Source organism: Exophiala dermatitidis (assembly GCF_000230625.1).
Source record: "Exophiala dermatitidis NIH/UT8656 unplaced genomic scaffold supercont1.2, whole genome shotgun sequence".
NCBI classification, from domain to species: Eukaryota; Fungi; Ascomycota; class Eurotiomycetes; order Chaetothyriales; family Herpotrichiellaceae; genus Exophiala; species Exophiala dermatitidis.
Window position 1 is genome coordinate 543,793 of NW_008751647.1, and position 15,522 is coordinate 559,314.

At 52.8% G+C, this 15,522-nt stretch overlaps 5 protein-coding genes and 1 non-coding gene across 8 annotated transcripts; 4 read left to right on the forward strand and 2 right to left on the reverse strand.

Annotated features, from left to right (window-relative positions):
* Positions 1-3: 3 nt before the first annotated feature.
* On the reverse strand, positions 4-9,013 carry HMPREF1120_01705 (MFS transporter, SP family, sugar:H+ symporter). Of its 3 annotated transcripts, none has more exons than XM_009155729.1 (4): positions 8,371-9,013; positions 4,199-8,306; positions 2,211-4,113; positions 4-2,076 (listed from the first exon to the last, which is right to left on the reverse strand). In XM_009155729.1, the coding sequence occupies exons 3-4, from the start codon at positions 2,246-2,248 to the stop codon at positions 564-566; spliced, it is 1,551 nt and encodes a 516-aa protein (XP_009153977.1). In that variant the 5' UTR covers positions 2,249-4,113; positions 4,199-8,306; positions 8,371-9,013; the 3' UTR covers positions 4-563. The 3 variants fall into 3 exon arrangements, with proteins under 3 accessions (XP_009153977.1, XP_009153976.1, XP_009153975.1); XM_009155728.1 differs by having other exon boundaries at positions 4,199-6,783; positions 6,881-9,013; XM_009155727.1 differs by having other exon boundaries at positions 4,199-9,013.
* HMPREF1120_01706 (UDP-glucose 4-epimerase) lies at positions 4,632-5,555 on the forward strand (the record flags this gene model as incomplete). Its single annotated transcript, XM_009155730.1, has 1 exon — positions 4,632-5,555. The coding sequence occupies one exon, from the start codon at positions 4,632-4,634 to the stop codon at positions 5,553-5,555; it is 924 nt and encodes a 307-aa protein (XP_009153978.1).
* Positions 6,239-8,666, forward strand: HMPREF1120_01707 (31 glucosidase; the record flags this gene model as incomplete). Its single annotated transcript, XM_009155731.1, has 2 exons — positions 6,239-8,326; positions 8,385-8,666. 2 exons carry the CDS (start codon positions 6,239-6,241, stop codon positions 8,664-8,666), a joined length of 2,370 nt encoding a protein of 789 aa, XP_009153979.1.
* Positions 9,014-9,177: 164 nt separating the features above from the next.
* Positions 9,178-9,267, forward strand: HMPREF1120_09292. The gene has a single exon. It is a non-coding gene; the product is annotated as a tRNA-Arg (tRNA).
* A 417-nt stretch (positions 9,268-9,684) lies between these two features.
* On the reverse strand, positions 9,685-13,374 carry HMPREF1120_01708 (5'-3' exoribonculease Dhp1). The gene is made up of 2 exons (XM_009155732.1): positions 12,823-13,374; positions 9,685-12,767 (listed from the first exon to the last, which is right to left on the reverse strand). The coding sequence occupies exons 1-2, from the start codon at positions 13,127-13,129 to the stop codon at positions 9,847-9,849; spliced, it is 3,228 nt and encodes a 1,075-aa protein (XP_009153980.1). The 5' UTR covers positions 13,130-13,374; the 3' UTR covers positions 9,685-9,846.
* A 309-nt stretch (positions 13,375-13,683) lies between these two features.
* HMPREF1120_01709 (GTP-binding protein) lies at positions 13,684-15,501 on the forward strand (the record flags this gene model as incomplete). The annotated part of the gene is made up of 1 exon (XM_009155733.1): positions 13,684-15,501. The coding sequence occupies one exon, from the start codon at positions 13,684-13,686 to the stop codon at positions 15,499-15,501; it is 1,818 nt and encodes a 605-aa protein (XP_009153981.1).
* Between the last annotated feature and the right edge of the window lie 21 nt (positions 15,502-15,522).

Below are 15,522 nucleotides of genomic sequence, written 5' to 3' on the forward strand. Positions count from 1 at the left end.
CTTCAAATTCGGAAGGAAAAAACTACCCACCTACCTACATAGTAAACAGCGGATGCAGTGAAATCCAGCTCATAATGGGAATTCAGACCGCTTCCTCCGTTCCCTTATTGATGTTTGTATATTCGTATGTATGCACGTATGTATGTCCTACCGTCAAGGGCCTTCAGATGTGGATTGTTTGTATATCTATCGCACCGTCTGTCCAACAGGTAACCCAGGTAGTTCCCTACTCTACCTAGTCCTGATTGACCGACTGTTGACTGTTTTGTTTGAGATTACCACTCAACTCGAGCCAGCCTTGCCTTTTCCATCGCTTTTCGCGTTGTATCTTCTTCCCTCAGTGGTCGTCTTGGTTGTGTACTGTCGAGACACGTTTCCTCGGCGTGGTTCTGGATCTAATCCATAGCCCGCAGATGGAATGTATGGACAGACTGTCTCTCCCTTTTCTTTTTTTTTTTTTTTGAGTTTTCGTTCTCGGATTCCCTTCTCTTCTCTTCGCCCAATGCCGCGTACAGTACAACACCAGCCCAGTCCAGCCTCCTTTTCTGGCTGTCCATCCTATCCTATCTCTTCGGCTCCGAAACAACATGTTCAGCAGCCATATCCTCGAGATGATCAGCATCCGCATCGTCGACATCCGCAACCGCAGCCTTGTGAGCAGCCAGATTCACCCCTGGGCCAGCACCAGAACCCGTGGCCGTGGTCCCAATATACTCCGAGAAAGCGACATTATCACCAAACAGGTCGGCCATCTCTTCAAGCGTCTTGCCCTTCGTTTCGGGATAAAACACAAAGAAACAAAACGCAGCAAAGGCATCACAAACCACAAACACAATATAATACTTCCACCCGAGGGCCTTGAAGGCCCTTGGACTCAGCTGATTCAGCAACAATCCCACACCGGTCCCCATGAACGCACAGATAGCCGTCGCACGGGATCGCAATGCAGTGGGGAAAATTTCCGCAATATAGACCAGCTGGATGGCATTGTACCCCAACGAGAAAATGATGGAAAAGATGAAAATCCACGCAATTGTGAACCCCTGCCCCACTTTGTTGGTCGATTCGGCATATTGCTTGGTAAACACCATGATGAGAATCATGTCGACTACCAGCGCGACGGATGTCCATGCCAGAGGCAATTTGCGGCCCACACGGTCAATATAGCACAAACATACGGCGTTGGCCATGACGCCCATCATACCGTAGCCCGCGGATACCCAGAGGACGTCGCGGCCTGTGATGCCCACGCCCTTGAACAGCTGGGTTTGGTAGTAGTTGATGACGGAGGAGCCGCTGGTCTGTAGGAAGATTTGGAGTCCAACTCCCAACAGCAATCGGTATCGATAGGATGGTTTGGTGAACAAGACCCACCATGTCTTGATCTCCACTTCGCGCTCGTACTCGATCTGTTGTTTGATCTGGGCGAACTCGCGCTCCATGAAATCCGCATCCGCGTTGATGTCGGCGTGCAGTTTGCCCAGGATCTCGCGGGCTTCTTCGGATTTGCCGTGCTGGATTAGCCATCGTGGACTTTCGGGGAGCCAGAATAGACCGATGATCAAAATCACGGCTGGGACGCATTGGATTCCCAAGGGCACGCGCCATGCTGCGTTTCCAGATGCGAAACTGCCAAATACTCCGATCCAGTTTGATAAAGCATAGCCGCTGGATATCACTTGCGTCTGCAGACCCACGGTGATCCCGCGGATTTTAGGCGGTGCGATCTCCGCGTTGTAGATCGAACTGACTGCGTAGACTAATCCGATTGCGTAGCCGGCGATAATTCGTCCCGCGATCAACATGCCAATGTTGACTGCTGCCGTTTGTAGAATCGCTCCCAGGAGTGCTAGTGTTGATGCTAGCCAGATGGTTTTCTTGCGGCCTAGTTTGTCGCCAAAGTATCCGCCGGAGAGGTTGCCAAGGCCCGTACCTCCTGTGTATATCGATACGATTGCTCCCGTCAGGTTTTCCGATGGGTTGTTGAAGTATGATGGGAAGGTGGCCTGGCCCAGCGTCGTGCTGATGATGCCCGAGTCGTAGCCATAGATCAGCGATCCTATAGTCGCGAAAAGCCTGTATTATTGAAGTCATCTCGTTAGTTAAACTTCGAGGTGATGTGGCATAAATAGGGCGCTGGAAAGGATGTGGTTGATTGTCCAATGTTGGTGACACGGGGCATTGTTCACTGGTTAGCTAAGGTAACTTACGAGCACTTGATGGTATACGCTTTGCCGCTGCCACCCATCTTGAATGATGATCAGTCAGCCGACTGACTGCAACACCTGGTTTATTCTGCTTCCACCCCGAAGAGATTCAGAAAGCACACTGAAAGGGAAAAAGAGATCCAATTTTCTGTTGGTGGCCCATCCTCTCCTCTTTATATTTCCGTTTGGGGGCCTCGCGGATCCTCAGTGGTACTGTAGTAGCCGCTCGTGTTAGTCTTCGATCGCGATTCGCAATTCACGACTCTCCGCGCGACCCATGCACAAGGCCCATAAGTGCCGTAGCAATCATTGACCATTATGGCAATGGCTGAAATCCCACCGGGCTACTACTGTAGTAGTGTCCAGCAAGGCGCAGAAGAGGGGATAGTACCGTGGGACCCCACTGCGCTAGGACAACAAAAAGCTGGAGTTGCGCGTTCGCAGACAAAAGAGACAGTGCTATTGAGTGGCGTATCGATCGGATCGATTAAGAAAGATGGAAGAATGGTCGAAATTGGCATGGTATGGTGGTTGGACAAGGATACAACGTTGTAGAAGTTGTCAAGAGAAGCTTGAATCGTCGTCGACCCATACTCCTAGTGGACCTTCTATTGCCGTAAACCTCGGATACAGACAATATGGCCGAATCCCTGCATCCGCGCACGGTATAGTAGGTATGATTGTCCGGAAGCTGTTCCGCGTCACGCATGGGAAACTTGATTTCGACGACCATCGTACTCTTCTGTCGACAAGGCATGCCGATCGCAATGGATTGATGGCTCACGTGCCTCTCCGGATTTTCACTATACTTGCATCTGTCTGTTTCTGTGGGGATATGGGGAGCAGTTGCCGATCTCGATCTCGTGATATGGATGTACGAAATGGCATGTTGCGGAATATTCATTCGTGCTTTTCGCCGGTATGTGTGGGCTCAAAGACGGTCTTTTTGCCAGAGCAACAAATTGTTCTGGTCCGTTTCATTCGCCGTCAGAAAGACGCCGGCTATTGTCGAGTCCACGTCGTCGCATAAGTGACTGGAAAAACGGAAGGTCGGTGCTTGTACAGTAGTAAGTGTAAGCGACCAGTGTCGTCTAGTCAGTGGAAAGTGTAGCGTATCCACGTTCCGCCGGCTTATTGCTGATTCGGCAACTCGGTCAGCTCATCTATTGCCATCTTCAAGCATGAATGGACGGGTGTGTCTCTGTTCGGCGCATGGTCTGCCGGAGGGCCCACTTGATATCTCCCCATGTGGTCCCTTCCGAGGGACGCCCATGCCAGGCCTCTACACTGTAAGTTGTATGCTGTGGTACTGGCAGGGTGAGTAATGATGAAGGCTCGCTTGCGCTTGATGATGAGGGAGGTTTCATGAAACTTGGTCAGGATACAGCTTGCTCAGGACTTCTGACTCCGAACGTGTTTTGATTTCGGCGTGTCGAAATAAAAGCTGGCGTGAAGTTTGACGCGCACTAACAAAGTAGAACTAAAGCGCCACGAAAGCTTTGTTCCCACAGCTGGCTTCGGCGCTAGGGGAGTCCAAAGCGTCACTGCACGGTGCTCGCCGCCGGTGCTAAGCGCTGGGCGCTGGAGGGTGCTGAGCTGCTAGTACCAGGGCGGTCGCCTTTGACTCTTGACAGCAGTAAACCAAATGTGAGAGACGCGTGGGGGAATGGTGAGTTATCTTACCAGTACAACACTCAATCAAGGCTTGATGCCCACGAAGACCAAAGTTTATTCTCTCTTTTTGTGCAGTGCATGTGAGCCTAATCGTTCATCAGTCCGTCTCTGACGGATTGTGTTACAATCCGTTCGGGGCTATCGCCTTAAGATGCTAGTGCTTTCCAGTCAGTCGCTCGAGGCAGAGCAACCGTCTCCGTCGCTGGTTGCGACGAGGCTTGAAGCTGAGTGCCTGGTGCCATAAGCGTTAAACATGTCAAAATCCGCGTAAATCAACCGATTGGACATCCGGCTAAATGTGTCCGTGGAGAACATACTTTTGACTTGTTAATGCAACCGGGTCCGACGTTCTGTCCTGTGAATAGACGATGGTTCGTACTATTGGCTGGCTTCGACTGTCACAGCCTTGTCGCGCTTGTGAAGTATCTGGGCCGAATGACCCGAGGGCCGGACGGTATTGCTGATGAAGGCCCCCGCGGGACCAACAACCTCTCTTACGGGGGATTTCTGGAGTCTCCGGACATTGCGCTTGTGACCAAAGGCTACCAGCTAGAGTGTTGCGGGAAACCATACCAAAGACTGTGCTTCGCTTTGTCGTTGGGGTAGCAAAATTCACAGGACATGGAATCCTAGCACGGCCCATCTTCTCGACCGGACAAACGCCTGGCTTGCGGCGCAAGTGTGTATTCAGTGCACTGTTGGCGATCATCCCAATCATAAGACAAGGCGTGCAGTACATCTACCGCACACATGACCAAAAGAATCATCGTCACTGGAGGCTCGGGCAAAGCTGGTCGGTATGTGATATCAGCGCTCCTGCAACATGGCTATGAAGTCTTGAACCTGGATCTCTCTCCGTTGGCGGCAGACCTAGGCCAAAGTGTGCATACACTCAAAGTCGACCTGACGGACAGCGGCCAAGTGTTCAATGCGATATCGTCACACTTTCGCCTGACCCAGCCATTCCGGGAGCCGTTGCTGCAGGCACCAGATGCCGTGGTCCATCTGGCCGGCTACGCCAGGAACATGTTGGTACCGGACAACGAGACGTTCCGAGGCAATGCGCTGTCGACCTTCAATGTGGTTGATGCATCGGCAAAACTAGGAGTGAAGAAAGTCATTCTGGCAAGCTCGGTCTGCGTCTACGGAGTCACCTTTGCAGAGGGAGATATCGATTTTCCGTCCTTCCCCATCGACGAGACATTGGATGTCAACCCCATGGACGTCTATTCCATCACCAAGCTTTGCGGTGAGCGCATCGGTCGCAGCTATGCTCGCAAATACGGCATGGACATCTATGCCTTGAGAATCGGAAACGTCGTGGCTACCGACGAGTACCATGAAGTGTTCCGCGATTATGTCAACAAGCCCGATGATTGGAACGTCCACGGATGGTCGTATACCGATGCCCGAGACCTAGGTCAGATGGTTGCCCTCGGTGTCCAGAAGGATGGCCTGGGATTCCAGATTTTCAATGCGACAAATGATGAAATCACAAACAATTGTTCTTCGACCACAGAATACCTTACAAGTCGATATCCCCATACGCCTTTCACCAGAGAGATGGGGCCCAGGGAAGCCCCCATGAGCAACAAGAAGATCAAAGACCTTCTGGGATTCAGAGAAGAGCATAATTGGCGAAAGTACTATGCAATTCCATCGACGGTCAAGTAACGACGGGTGCTGGTGACGTCCAGAGGAGATTGAGAAGCCTTCGGAGCCACTGCCTTTTATGCTCGTACCATCTTGGTAGTAGCGAGGCGTTCGGTCAAAATGTTACTATGTGTACTGCGCTTCTTTCCAATGCTTGATAGATACCGCGGTCGTACTTGGACTTCTGCAAAATCATAGAAACGAGGTTGTTACTCTTTACTAGCACAGTAGTGAAAGGCGCCCTGAGCAGCGCCAGCCCCGTATTTTGGCTTTCGCTAAACCGGGGGAGGAGCGGCCGAGAGATATGGGGGCACAGGGGGGGTATGGGGCAGTCCGCGCGACCGTTGCGGAGACCATCACCGGACCATATCCGTAGGCATCCCAACAACCAGGCGAACGGACTCTCTTGGCTTTTGAATTTAACCATAGTACAACTCTTTTCCGCGAGTGAACGTGACAAGCCGCCCGAGGTGACGGATCGGTCTCTCAGTTGCGGATCCCAAAAATGGAGTCTGGTGTCGATTATGGAGACGATGACACTGGAAACTCGGCTATTTTATTTGGGAAGTGCTTGTGTTTTCAAGAGCATCACGAACTGCAGCCTGGCTTCATGCCCTGTGTGATGTTGTATCTCACTGCTTGCCGTAGTTGACACAGAGAGGCATCACCATCGGCTTTGAACTCGAGCCATACCTGCAGCAGCCATGAAGTTCACCGATGGCATGTGGATGACCAAGGAAGGTTACACCTTCCATTGGGCAGAGCATGCTGAAAGAGTATATGTAAAGGATGACAACCAGGGCGCTGACCTACTGCTCGTCAAGCGGCAGAATTGGGTTGGCGACTCGTTAAACACACCTTCGATCACTGCCAGTTTGAGATCTCCTCGGGAAGGAATCCTTGCCGCCAAGTTCACCCATTGGGACGGAGAGGACGAGGGAGGTCCTCACTTTGAGCTGTTCGAGGATCAGCCGTCGGTCAGACTTGACAATGTCCCAGAGAAGCAGCTTCAAATCAGTACAGGACCACTGGACTTGACTGTAGACACGTCTCGAAATAACTTGAGCTTTGAGTACTCCAACTCGAAGGCCAAGACGGAAGTTGAAAGGCGATTGAGTGGACATTCGTTCAGGTCGATTGGATTCGTGTCCAGCCGAGACACGCCCACATACTCCATTGCCGACGGGCTGTACGCAGAGGAGAAGAATTACATGTTGCTAGAGTTCGACATCTCGGTGCATGAGCAGATCTATGGCCTAGGTGAGCGGTTCGGTCCTCTGGTCAAGAACGGCCAGAGTATCGATGTATGGAACGAGGATGGTGGTACTTCCTCGGAGCAAACATACAAGAATGTTCCTTTCTTCGTCTCTTCGCGAGGATATGGCGTCTTCATCAACCATCCGGGGAGGGTCATGCTCGAGGTGCAATCGGAGCGTACGACTCGAGTAAACGTCGCCGTCGAGGGCGAGTCTTTGGAATACATGGTAATTGCGGGTCCGACGCTGAAGGAGGTCTTGGGCAGATATACGAGTCTGACTGGACGAGCCGCTCTTCCTCCAGCTTGGTCTTACGGCTTGTGGCTCACGACAAGTTTTCAGACCAGCTACACCGAGGATGTTGTGAGCTCGTTCCTCGATGGTCTCAAAGAGCGCTCCATCCCTTTATCGGTGTTCCATTTGGACGCCTGCTGGATGAAGACATTCCAATGGTGCGACTTCATATTTGATGAGGCTCAGTTTCCCGACCCCAAGGGCTATATCTCGCGGGTCAAAGCTAGAGGACATCGCTTATGTGTGTGGATGAATCCGTACGTCGGACAAGCATCGCCACTGTTTGCCGAGGGCAAAAAGAACGGATATTTCATCATGCGTGCGGATACGAGGCGGCCAACAGTATGGCAGTGGGATGAGTGGCAGGCAGGGTGTGCCGTGGTGGATTTCACCAACCCTGAGGCGCGGACGTGGTTCAGCTCGCACCTCCACCGGTTGATGGATCTGGGTGTGGATTCGTTCAAGACCGATTTTGGTGAGAGAATCCCATTCGATCCCAAAAAGGTCAAATATCATGACGGTTCAGACCCCGTGCGGATGCACAATTTCTATGCTTTCTTGTACCAGAAGACGGTGTGGGAATGCGTTCAGGCCCATTCGTCTCATACGACCGGCGCGGCCAAGGGCGAGAACCCGGTCCTCTTCGCCCGCCCGGGTACTGCAGGGTCGCAGAGATATCCTGTCCATTGGGGAGGTGACTGTGAGTCCACGTTCCCTGCAATGGCCGAGACCATCCGCGGCGGGCTGTCCTTGTCCTTGTCCGGATTTGCCTTTTGGGCCCACGACATTGGTGGTTTCGAGGGCCTCCCGGATCCCGCGTTGTACAAGCGTTGGGTACAATTTGGATTGCTTTCGTCCCATTCGCGTTTGCACGGCTCAAGCTCGTACAGGGTGCCCTGGATGTTCGAGGAGAAATATCCTGGCGAAGATGAGAAGTGCTCGCGAGTGTTAAGGGAAGCCACGTTGCGAAAGTTGGCATTGATGCCGTACATCCTGAGGCAGGGACTGGAGGCGCACAGGAACGGAACTCCAGTAATGAGGGCCTTGTTCCTTGAATTTGAAAACGACTTCAACACTTGGAACCTCGATACCCAGTTCATGTTGGGCAGTGATTTGTTGGTTGCACCGGTGCTGGATGCTTCCGGCTGGGTGCGTTTCTATGTTCCAGAAACAGGCACGGCCACTGGAGCCAAATGGAGGTCATGGTTTGATCACACAAAGACTTATGAGGAGGGGAAATGGGTGAGTTATCCTCCTGCAGTCATTCCTAGAGCAAAAACACTGACAGATGTTGGCTTAGTACGTCGAGACGCACGATTTCAACACCCTTCCGCTCCTGATCCGGTCGGGCGCGGTCATCCCCTACAATCCCTCGCTGAAGGATCCTGAAGCCGATTACCTCAACGGTTTGCAAGTTTTGGTCAATGGTCCAATCGCCGAAGACAAGGACGTTGAGATTGTGCTACCTTCGGATGTCTACCATGTCGGCAAGACATTCACTGTCGCTCAGGACCTGACGGTGCGAGCTGACGGTGTGGAAGTGGTTGATCTTACCAAGAGGTCGGTGCCTGCTCTGAAATGAGCGGTCTGTTGCGCCGTGTTCCAGCCGTTGGATACACCTTGGGAAGGTATGCGAGGGAGGTTTGGTAGAGAGGAACCGGCAGCCGCGTTGACAGGCGACATCCCCAGATTAAATGAACCTCTGCACCAGCCAGAGATAGAGAAAAGTATTGCCATCTTAATGACAGCGATAGATTTTCCAAGTGTCATCCATTAAGGCCACCAGCGTACTATCAGCCCTCGCACACTTACCAGAGACACGTACAGTGCCGGGTAGCCAGCTCAAGAACCTGGTCCTTTCGCTGGCCATCTCGTAGTAGTATATATCGATCCACGCGACAGTACAAGGCAATAAGTCGTAGAAACCAGTCTAGCAGCACCGCTGCTCCTTTCACTGTGTGTATGCAGTTGTAGACGCGCCCATAAATGCCAAGACATAATTTTGCGCAACATCATATTTTTCACACCCCAAAATTATGGTCCAAACAGGTCCGCAAATCTTATCCAACATTTACGGCCCTTTTTGATTCCTTGGCGGCGTGGCCTAATGGTAAGGCGTTGCTTTCCGGTTACTCTCTGGTGGAGTATGGCAAAGACTGTGGGTTCGAGTCCCATCGCCGTCGATTGGTTTTTGTTTTTTTTGACTTTTGTATTTCTAGTTGTGATCGATGGTTCTCCTCTTGGTTTTTCTTTTTCTTTTTATTCTTTTGGTAGTATATTGGAGCTAGACTAGCTACATGAAAGTATGGTGTGGTGTGGCCATACCAAGACCAGAAAGTCGGTGATAGGTGGGTGCGTCTGAACGTTCACATGTTCAATTTTTTGAACTGGCTTACTGGACATGTGGGAAAGACAGCAAGGCAGACAAGAGTAATGACACTGGTAAGGCGAAGAACCATGAGATGAAAGGGTGATCTGCTCTGCCGTGGTCAATGATGGGTATAGTACAAATTTTCTCCTAATAGGTGCGGTACCTCAGGAGAGCAAACACACTGGATTGTAAATACCTACAAGAAACAGAAGCAGGAGGGGGAACAAGATATGGAAACTGAATCTACTTTCACATTGTGCACTTTCTTATTTTGTACATCAAGCTGAGCCGGCTGCTGCCTATCAGGGTTTTGGCAGTCAAAGCTCTTGGATCACTTATTCAGACAATGTTTCCTGCAGTGCATGTTGAGCACCACCACCTATGGCAGCGTTTAACGTCGACCATATCCGCCGCCGCCGCCTTGGTTGTATCCTCCTCCATAGTTGTTACCGCCACCACGGCCACCACGGCGATCATCTCTTGGGGGATATCCCTGGCCCTGATTCTGTCCTTGACCGGGATACTGGTAATAGCCATTACCCGCACCCTGGCCGCCCTGGGCATATTGCTGTTGGTAATCTCCATTTCTGCCACCGTAGTACTGGTTCTGACCGCCTTGGTTCCCATAGTACCCCTGTCCTTGTCCTTGGCCTTGGTAGTCGTTGTAGTAGCCACCCTGGCCACCGCCACCGTACCCACCGTATTGGCCTTGATTTTGATCATAACCGTTGGCAGCTCCATATCTCTGGGACTGAGGAGGAGGTGGTGGCGGCCCACCGCGACCAGCAGGAGGCATGTTCGAGGCGAATCGTGGATCGAGAAATGCGGCGAATGGGTTGTCTCTGGAATTTTGACCTCCGTTGTTGTAGCCGCCGTTGGCATTCAAGGGTGGCCGATCAGCGGCATAGTTGATACGACCGCCTCTGTTCTGCTGGTCCATAGGATCGCGACGAGTATTGTCGTAGAGCGGAGCGCCGCCAAAGTCGCGGCCGGAATTCCTGGCCTTGGATCGCAGAATTGCCAAGTCGCTCTTGTCCAGAACTGGGGCGGGCAACACGACTCCGGGGAACAACATGGACTTGTGCACATGCGTGGGAGGCGGCATGGTGAAGTGGACATTCAGCGACCGATCGTCGTCGACCACGGGTTCCAATTTGATATCTGCTTCCGGTCCAACCAGATCCATGTGAGGTAAGAAATCGTGGTTCTTGCTCACTGTTCCGGCAAGGCGACCCTTTCGCATAGACAGTTTGACCGTCTCTTTGCCGTCCTTGGCTTTCTTTGAATAGAACTGCAGAGCGAGCTCATCATACAGGGGGTTCTGGTCGGAAATGATGAGTGCATCTTTCCCAAATTCGTTTCGAGCTCTTTCGTCGTCGCTCAAGAGAGGATACTTTGTTCCCATTGCTTTCAGGAGTCGCTTTTCGTCAATGAATGGCAGGAGCACCACAGCTTTCCAGGACTGCTTTTTGCCGTTCAGGTCCAGGTCGAAATCTTCGGGATAAAAGTCGACGATCTCCGAGTCTTCGTCGGTCATCAGCGGATGGAAGGCCGGTGGAATGGCATGGTTCGAAGACGCAGGCAGCACCCCCATCAATTGTTCGTACGGCCGGAAAGGCGTTCCCTTGTCAAACTTGACCTCCATCTTGTCGATGTCGACAAAGTCGGCGGCGAACGGGGCATAATGGTATGGGTAGTACCACGTCCATGAAGGACAACCCTGGAAGTAGTAGAGCAGAACCCAGCACAAGCCTTCCACGTAAGCACGAGCAACTTTGTGGCGGAACTCAATGTCGTTGGGCGAGACATGGAATTTCTGTTCGTAATAGCGATCGGCATATCCTGGTTCCCATAGTCGTACTGTATCGAGGTCGGGATCAACGGGTGGTGGTTCCTCGTTAGTGTCCGTTTTGGTCAACGGGGTGTTTCGTCCAGGCGTGCCGCTATCAGAAGCCGCATCCTGCTCTTCCATCAGCGCGGCTTTTCGCTTCCCCAGGGCCGATCCAGGTGTATTCGAATCTGTATTCGGGCTCCCATCAGCACCGTTAGCTGTGCCGTTTGTTGCAGCAGTCTTGGTGGGTGTTTCGGTAGCGGCGGCCCTCTGTGCCAACATCTGTTCTTTCAAGACGGCGGCGGCACTCTTGTTGGTCGTCAAGGCCTTGTCAACGGCACCTCTGTTGACAATGGAGTTGTAGTCCAGCGTAGGGTAGTTGGTTGCTTCGAAGGTTTCCACGGGTCCGGTGGGAGCACGTGTATCCACCCTGCCGCCTCTGTTGTAGTCCGGAGAGTTGCGACGTCTCTTGGGGTTGCGTTGAGCTTCGCGAGCTTCCTGCTGTTGCTCCCGCCGTCGCTCATTCCGCTCTCGTCTGTCCGCCACCTCCTTGCGACGTTTGAAAATGGCATCTTCCTGCTTCGCAAGCCCTTGGAGAATGATCTGAGCACGAGCCAAATTGACGTTGCCATCACAGGTCACATAACCGCCCATGAGAGGCAAATTGTCTCTCCAGATGGCAATTAACTTGTCAATGCCGTCTTCGTGAATGTCAAGACTGGGCAAGTGAGGCAAGAAATCATTGCCGACAAAGAAACACATAAAGACCCAATCGTCAAGAGCACGCTCAAGATCAAAACGGAATGGCTGGCCAGGAACAAACATTTCCGCCGCTAGATACTCACGCAGGACAGGCACATGGAGCCAGATAAAGGGCTTGAGTTCTTCTGTCGTTCCTTTTTCATCGAACTCGCCTGCTTTGACCTTGGCATTGCCTCTGCAGTTCTCTGCGTAGTGTCCTTGTTGGCCACAAAGCTTGCAGGTCTTGGCTTTGGCGTCCCTGGTAAAGACGTCTTCTCGAAGAACACGGAAATGCGGCTCATGCGTCGCGATGCCCAGCATGATCAAGTCTGCGTCAAGTCCATACATGACATGTCTTGTGTTGGGGTCATACTCGGGGTCGGAGCGTTGAGAACGAATGAACTGCATGATCTTATGCTCACCTTCACCTGGGACGCTAGCATCGGAGATGATGACCTTCAATTCGGCCCAGGCGGGATCGGTGTTGAGTTTCCATTGTACCCAATATCGGATCGACTGAGCAAGTATGAACATGAACGGCGTGCCAGGTGTGATGACATTACTATCCCATGTTTTCTTGATTACTTCTTCTTCGTCACTGACATCATCCCTATCTTGTTGCTGCTGACGCAGGAGGGTCTGGAATTCGGCCTTCTTTTCATCCGCCTCTTTTGCGTCTCGAGCGGCTCTGAATCGTCGAGCGCGCTGTTGGTTCATCTTTGCTCGCGGAGCAACACCATCTGGGCACATGTTAGCATATCGACAGTGAATAGATTAGTCTAATAAATCACATACCGATAGCAATCATAAGCAGTCTTCGCGGTCGCACCATGTTCACCACACGATCAGTGTACTTGAAGATCTCCATCATCATTTCACTCTCATTCGCAGGAGGCGGCTTGTTCTCAGGATGTGAACAGGGATGGACAATGCCGTTGAAATCAAGGTAGAGATTGTGCATTTCCTCGCCATTAGGGTTGGGCTTGGTCGTGTCGACCGGGTACTGCACGCCATCGATCTCATACGGCTGTTCCTCCACCACCGGGGAGATGATCTTGGGGTATTTCTTGGTGAGCCATCGGAAAAGTGCTGGGACACCCATGGCGACTATTTGTGACTCTCAAGAAATGCGCGACAAGCAGGAGAGGAGACCACAAGGAAGGGCTGGGTGAACAAGTCGCAGCCGGAACAGGCAATTTGAAGTACGCGGCGGCACTAAAACCAGTACTGCAAAGAAAGAAATCCCGCGCTTAACACAGGACAACAACAGTAACAGTTTACCATCTGGCCGCGATCCCACGGTCAAGCTGGCAAGTCTGGGAGGAGATGCCTGTTGGAAAGTTGAGCCTTGCAATCTTCAACTCCAGGTTTGAACTTTTGGACTCGAGATGGGCGCAGGCTTGGCCGGATCACGTGGAGATAGGCTGTGCACTAGTCTCGATGCGGCAGATCAGGGTCCAGGCCTTCTTATCGCATACGAAAATTCCCCGAGTTCGAATCCACGTCCCTGAAAGTCTGTTTTTGTCATACTACAACTGCAAGTATATTTTATTTCCTTCCACGCCGCTGCCGGTCCGTCCTGGGAGTGTCCAGCCTTGACATCCTTGTACAAGGGCGACAACCAACCCGGCATTAACCTCGGATGACCGCAACGACATGCCCTGTACACAAGGCACGCTGATGCCATTCCTGTACCCGTGTTTCTTCGAGTCGACATCGATGCCGCTCCGGCGTCAACTCGCTCGCTTCCCCCGGCATGTCAGCAGCAGACAAGCATATCTCCGACCGAGGAGTGCTTATGCGTCAAGGAGCCAATCCACGCTCTCAGGAACAAAAGCCTCCTCCTCTCGACGGGCGCCGACGTACGAGGCAGGCCCTCCTCCTCCGACGCCATCATCACGCCTTAACCCAGCTCCAGACGACTACGGACGTAATGTCTTCGTGGACAAATGCACGTTAACGATCCACGCTGGATCCGGGGGCAATGGATGCGTATCATTTCTACGGGACGCACACATCTCGGACGGGCCTCCGAACGGCGGTGACGGCGGGTCAGGAGGGAACATATGGATCCAAGCGGTGGCGGACCAAACAAGCCTACACAAGCTGGCGCGTCGGGGCATTGTCAAAGCTGGACGCGGGATCGGCGGCAAGGGAAGCAGCCAGGGCGGACGCAAGGGAGAAGACGTATGTGTGCAAGTGCCCGTGGGGACGGTGGTGCGAGAAATCTGGCGCAGCGACCCAGTAGCCGAAGAGGAGGACCGGCTGCGCGAACTGCGAGGCAGCATGAGCGACGAAGAGCTAAAGAATCCCTTTGAACTGCCGGACCACGGCGGCTTGCGCAATAAATGGATTTTATACGCGGGCGTGACGCGCAACGAAGCCAAAGACGTGGTCGCAAATCTGCCACCACCAGTCAAGCCGAGGAGAAGCCACTTATCAGTTTTACAGCCCGCGGCTCCCATTCACCTGGACCTGGACACCCCGATGGAAAAGCCGATCTTGCTGGCCGCCGGCGCCGTGGGCGGCCTGGGGAACCCGCACTTTGCGACCAAAAACACCCCCAAACCCAAATTCGCTACAAAAGGCGAACTGGGCGTCCGCATCAAATTGGAGCTCGAACTCAAACTGCTCGCCGATATAGGGCTTGTTGGCCTGCCCAACGCCGGCAAATCTACCCTGACTCGCGCCATCAGCAATTCGCGTACCAGAATCGGCGACTGGGCTTTCACCACCCTCTCCCCGACTATCGGGACTGTCGTCCTCGACAACAACCAGGGCCGACCACTGGTCCGCTCGGGAATTGAAGGCCAACCGCCACGCACGAGTTTTACTGTCGCCGACATTCCAGGTCTGATCGAAGACGCCCACCTCGACAAAGGCCTTGGGTTAGCCTTTCTGCGCCATGTCGAACGCGCCCGTGTCCTTGCGTTTGTCGTCGATCTCTCCGCCGGTGACGCCGTTTTGGCTCTGAAGAACTTGTGGAAAGAGGTCGGCGAGTACGAGAACCTGCGCAACAGAGAACTAAACGAACAGACTGAGACGAGAAATGGAAACATCGTCGATTGGGCTCCGTTTGGGCCGCTATCGGGGTCATCGGGGGCGGCGGCCTCATCAATGATGGACAATGATGAATTTTCAGATGGAAACATCTCAATCTTCCCACCACCCTCCCCTTCGTCTGCCACCTCTCCACTAGAACCTCTCAAACTACCGCCCATCAGCGCAAAGCCCTGGTTTGTCATCGCCACAAAGGCAGATAAAGACTCCTCCATCACCCAGACCGAGTTCAAAAAGCTGGCCGAGTATGTGCGACAAGTCGAGTCCGGCGAAGTCGACCATCCTAGTGGTAACCGGCATGGATGGAGACATCGGGTTGCTGCGATCCCAGTATCTGCCATGCACGGCCAGGGCATTGACAAGGTGATTCGGTATACTGCTGGTGTGCTGGACAGTCTTAAGATTAGCCAGTAGGGGTACGCTACACAAAACTAC

Bases quoted from the DNA above. Each gene is read 5' to 3' on its own strand.
- HMPREF1120_01705 (XM_009155729.1), bottom strand. From the start codon at position 2,248: ATGGGTGGCAGCGGCAAAGCGTATACCATCAAGTGCTC. The intron at 2,077-2,210 runs GTAAGTTACCTT...TCAATAATACAG, and splicing joins GCGTATACCATCAAGTGCTC to GCTTTTCGCGACTATAGGAT.
- HMPREF1120_01708 (XM_009155732.1), bottom strand. From the start codon at position 13,129: ATGGGTGTCCCAGCACTTTTCCGATGGCTCACCAAGAAATACCCCAAG. The intron at 12,768-12,822 runs GTATGTGATTTA...ACATGTGCCCAG, and splicing joins ACTGCTTATGATTGCTATCG to ATGGTGTTGCTCCGCGAGCA.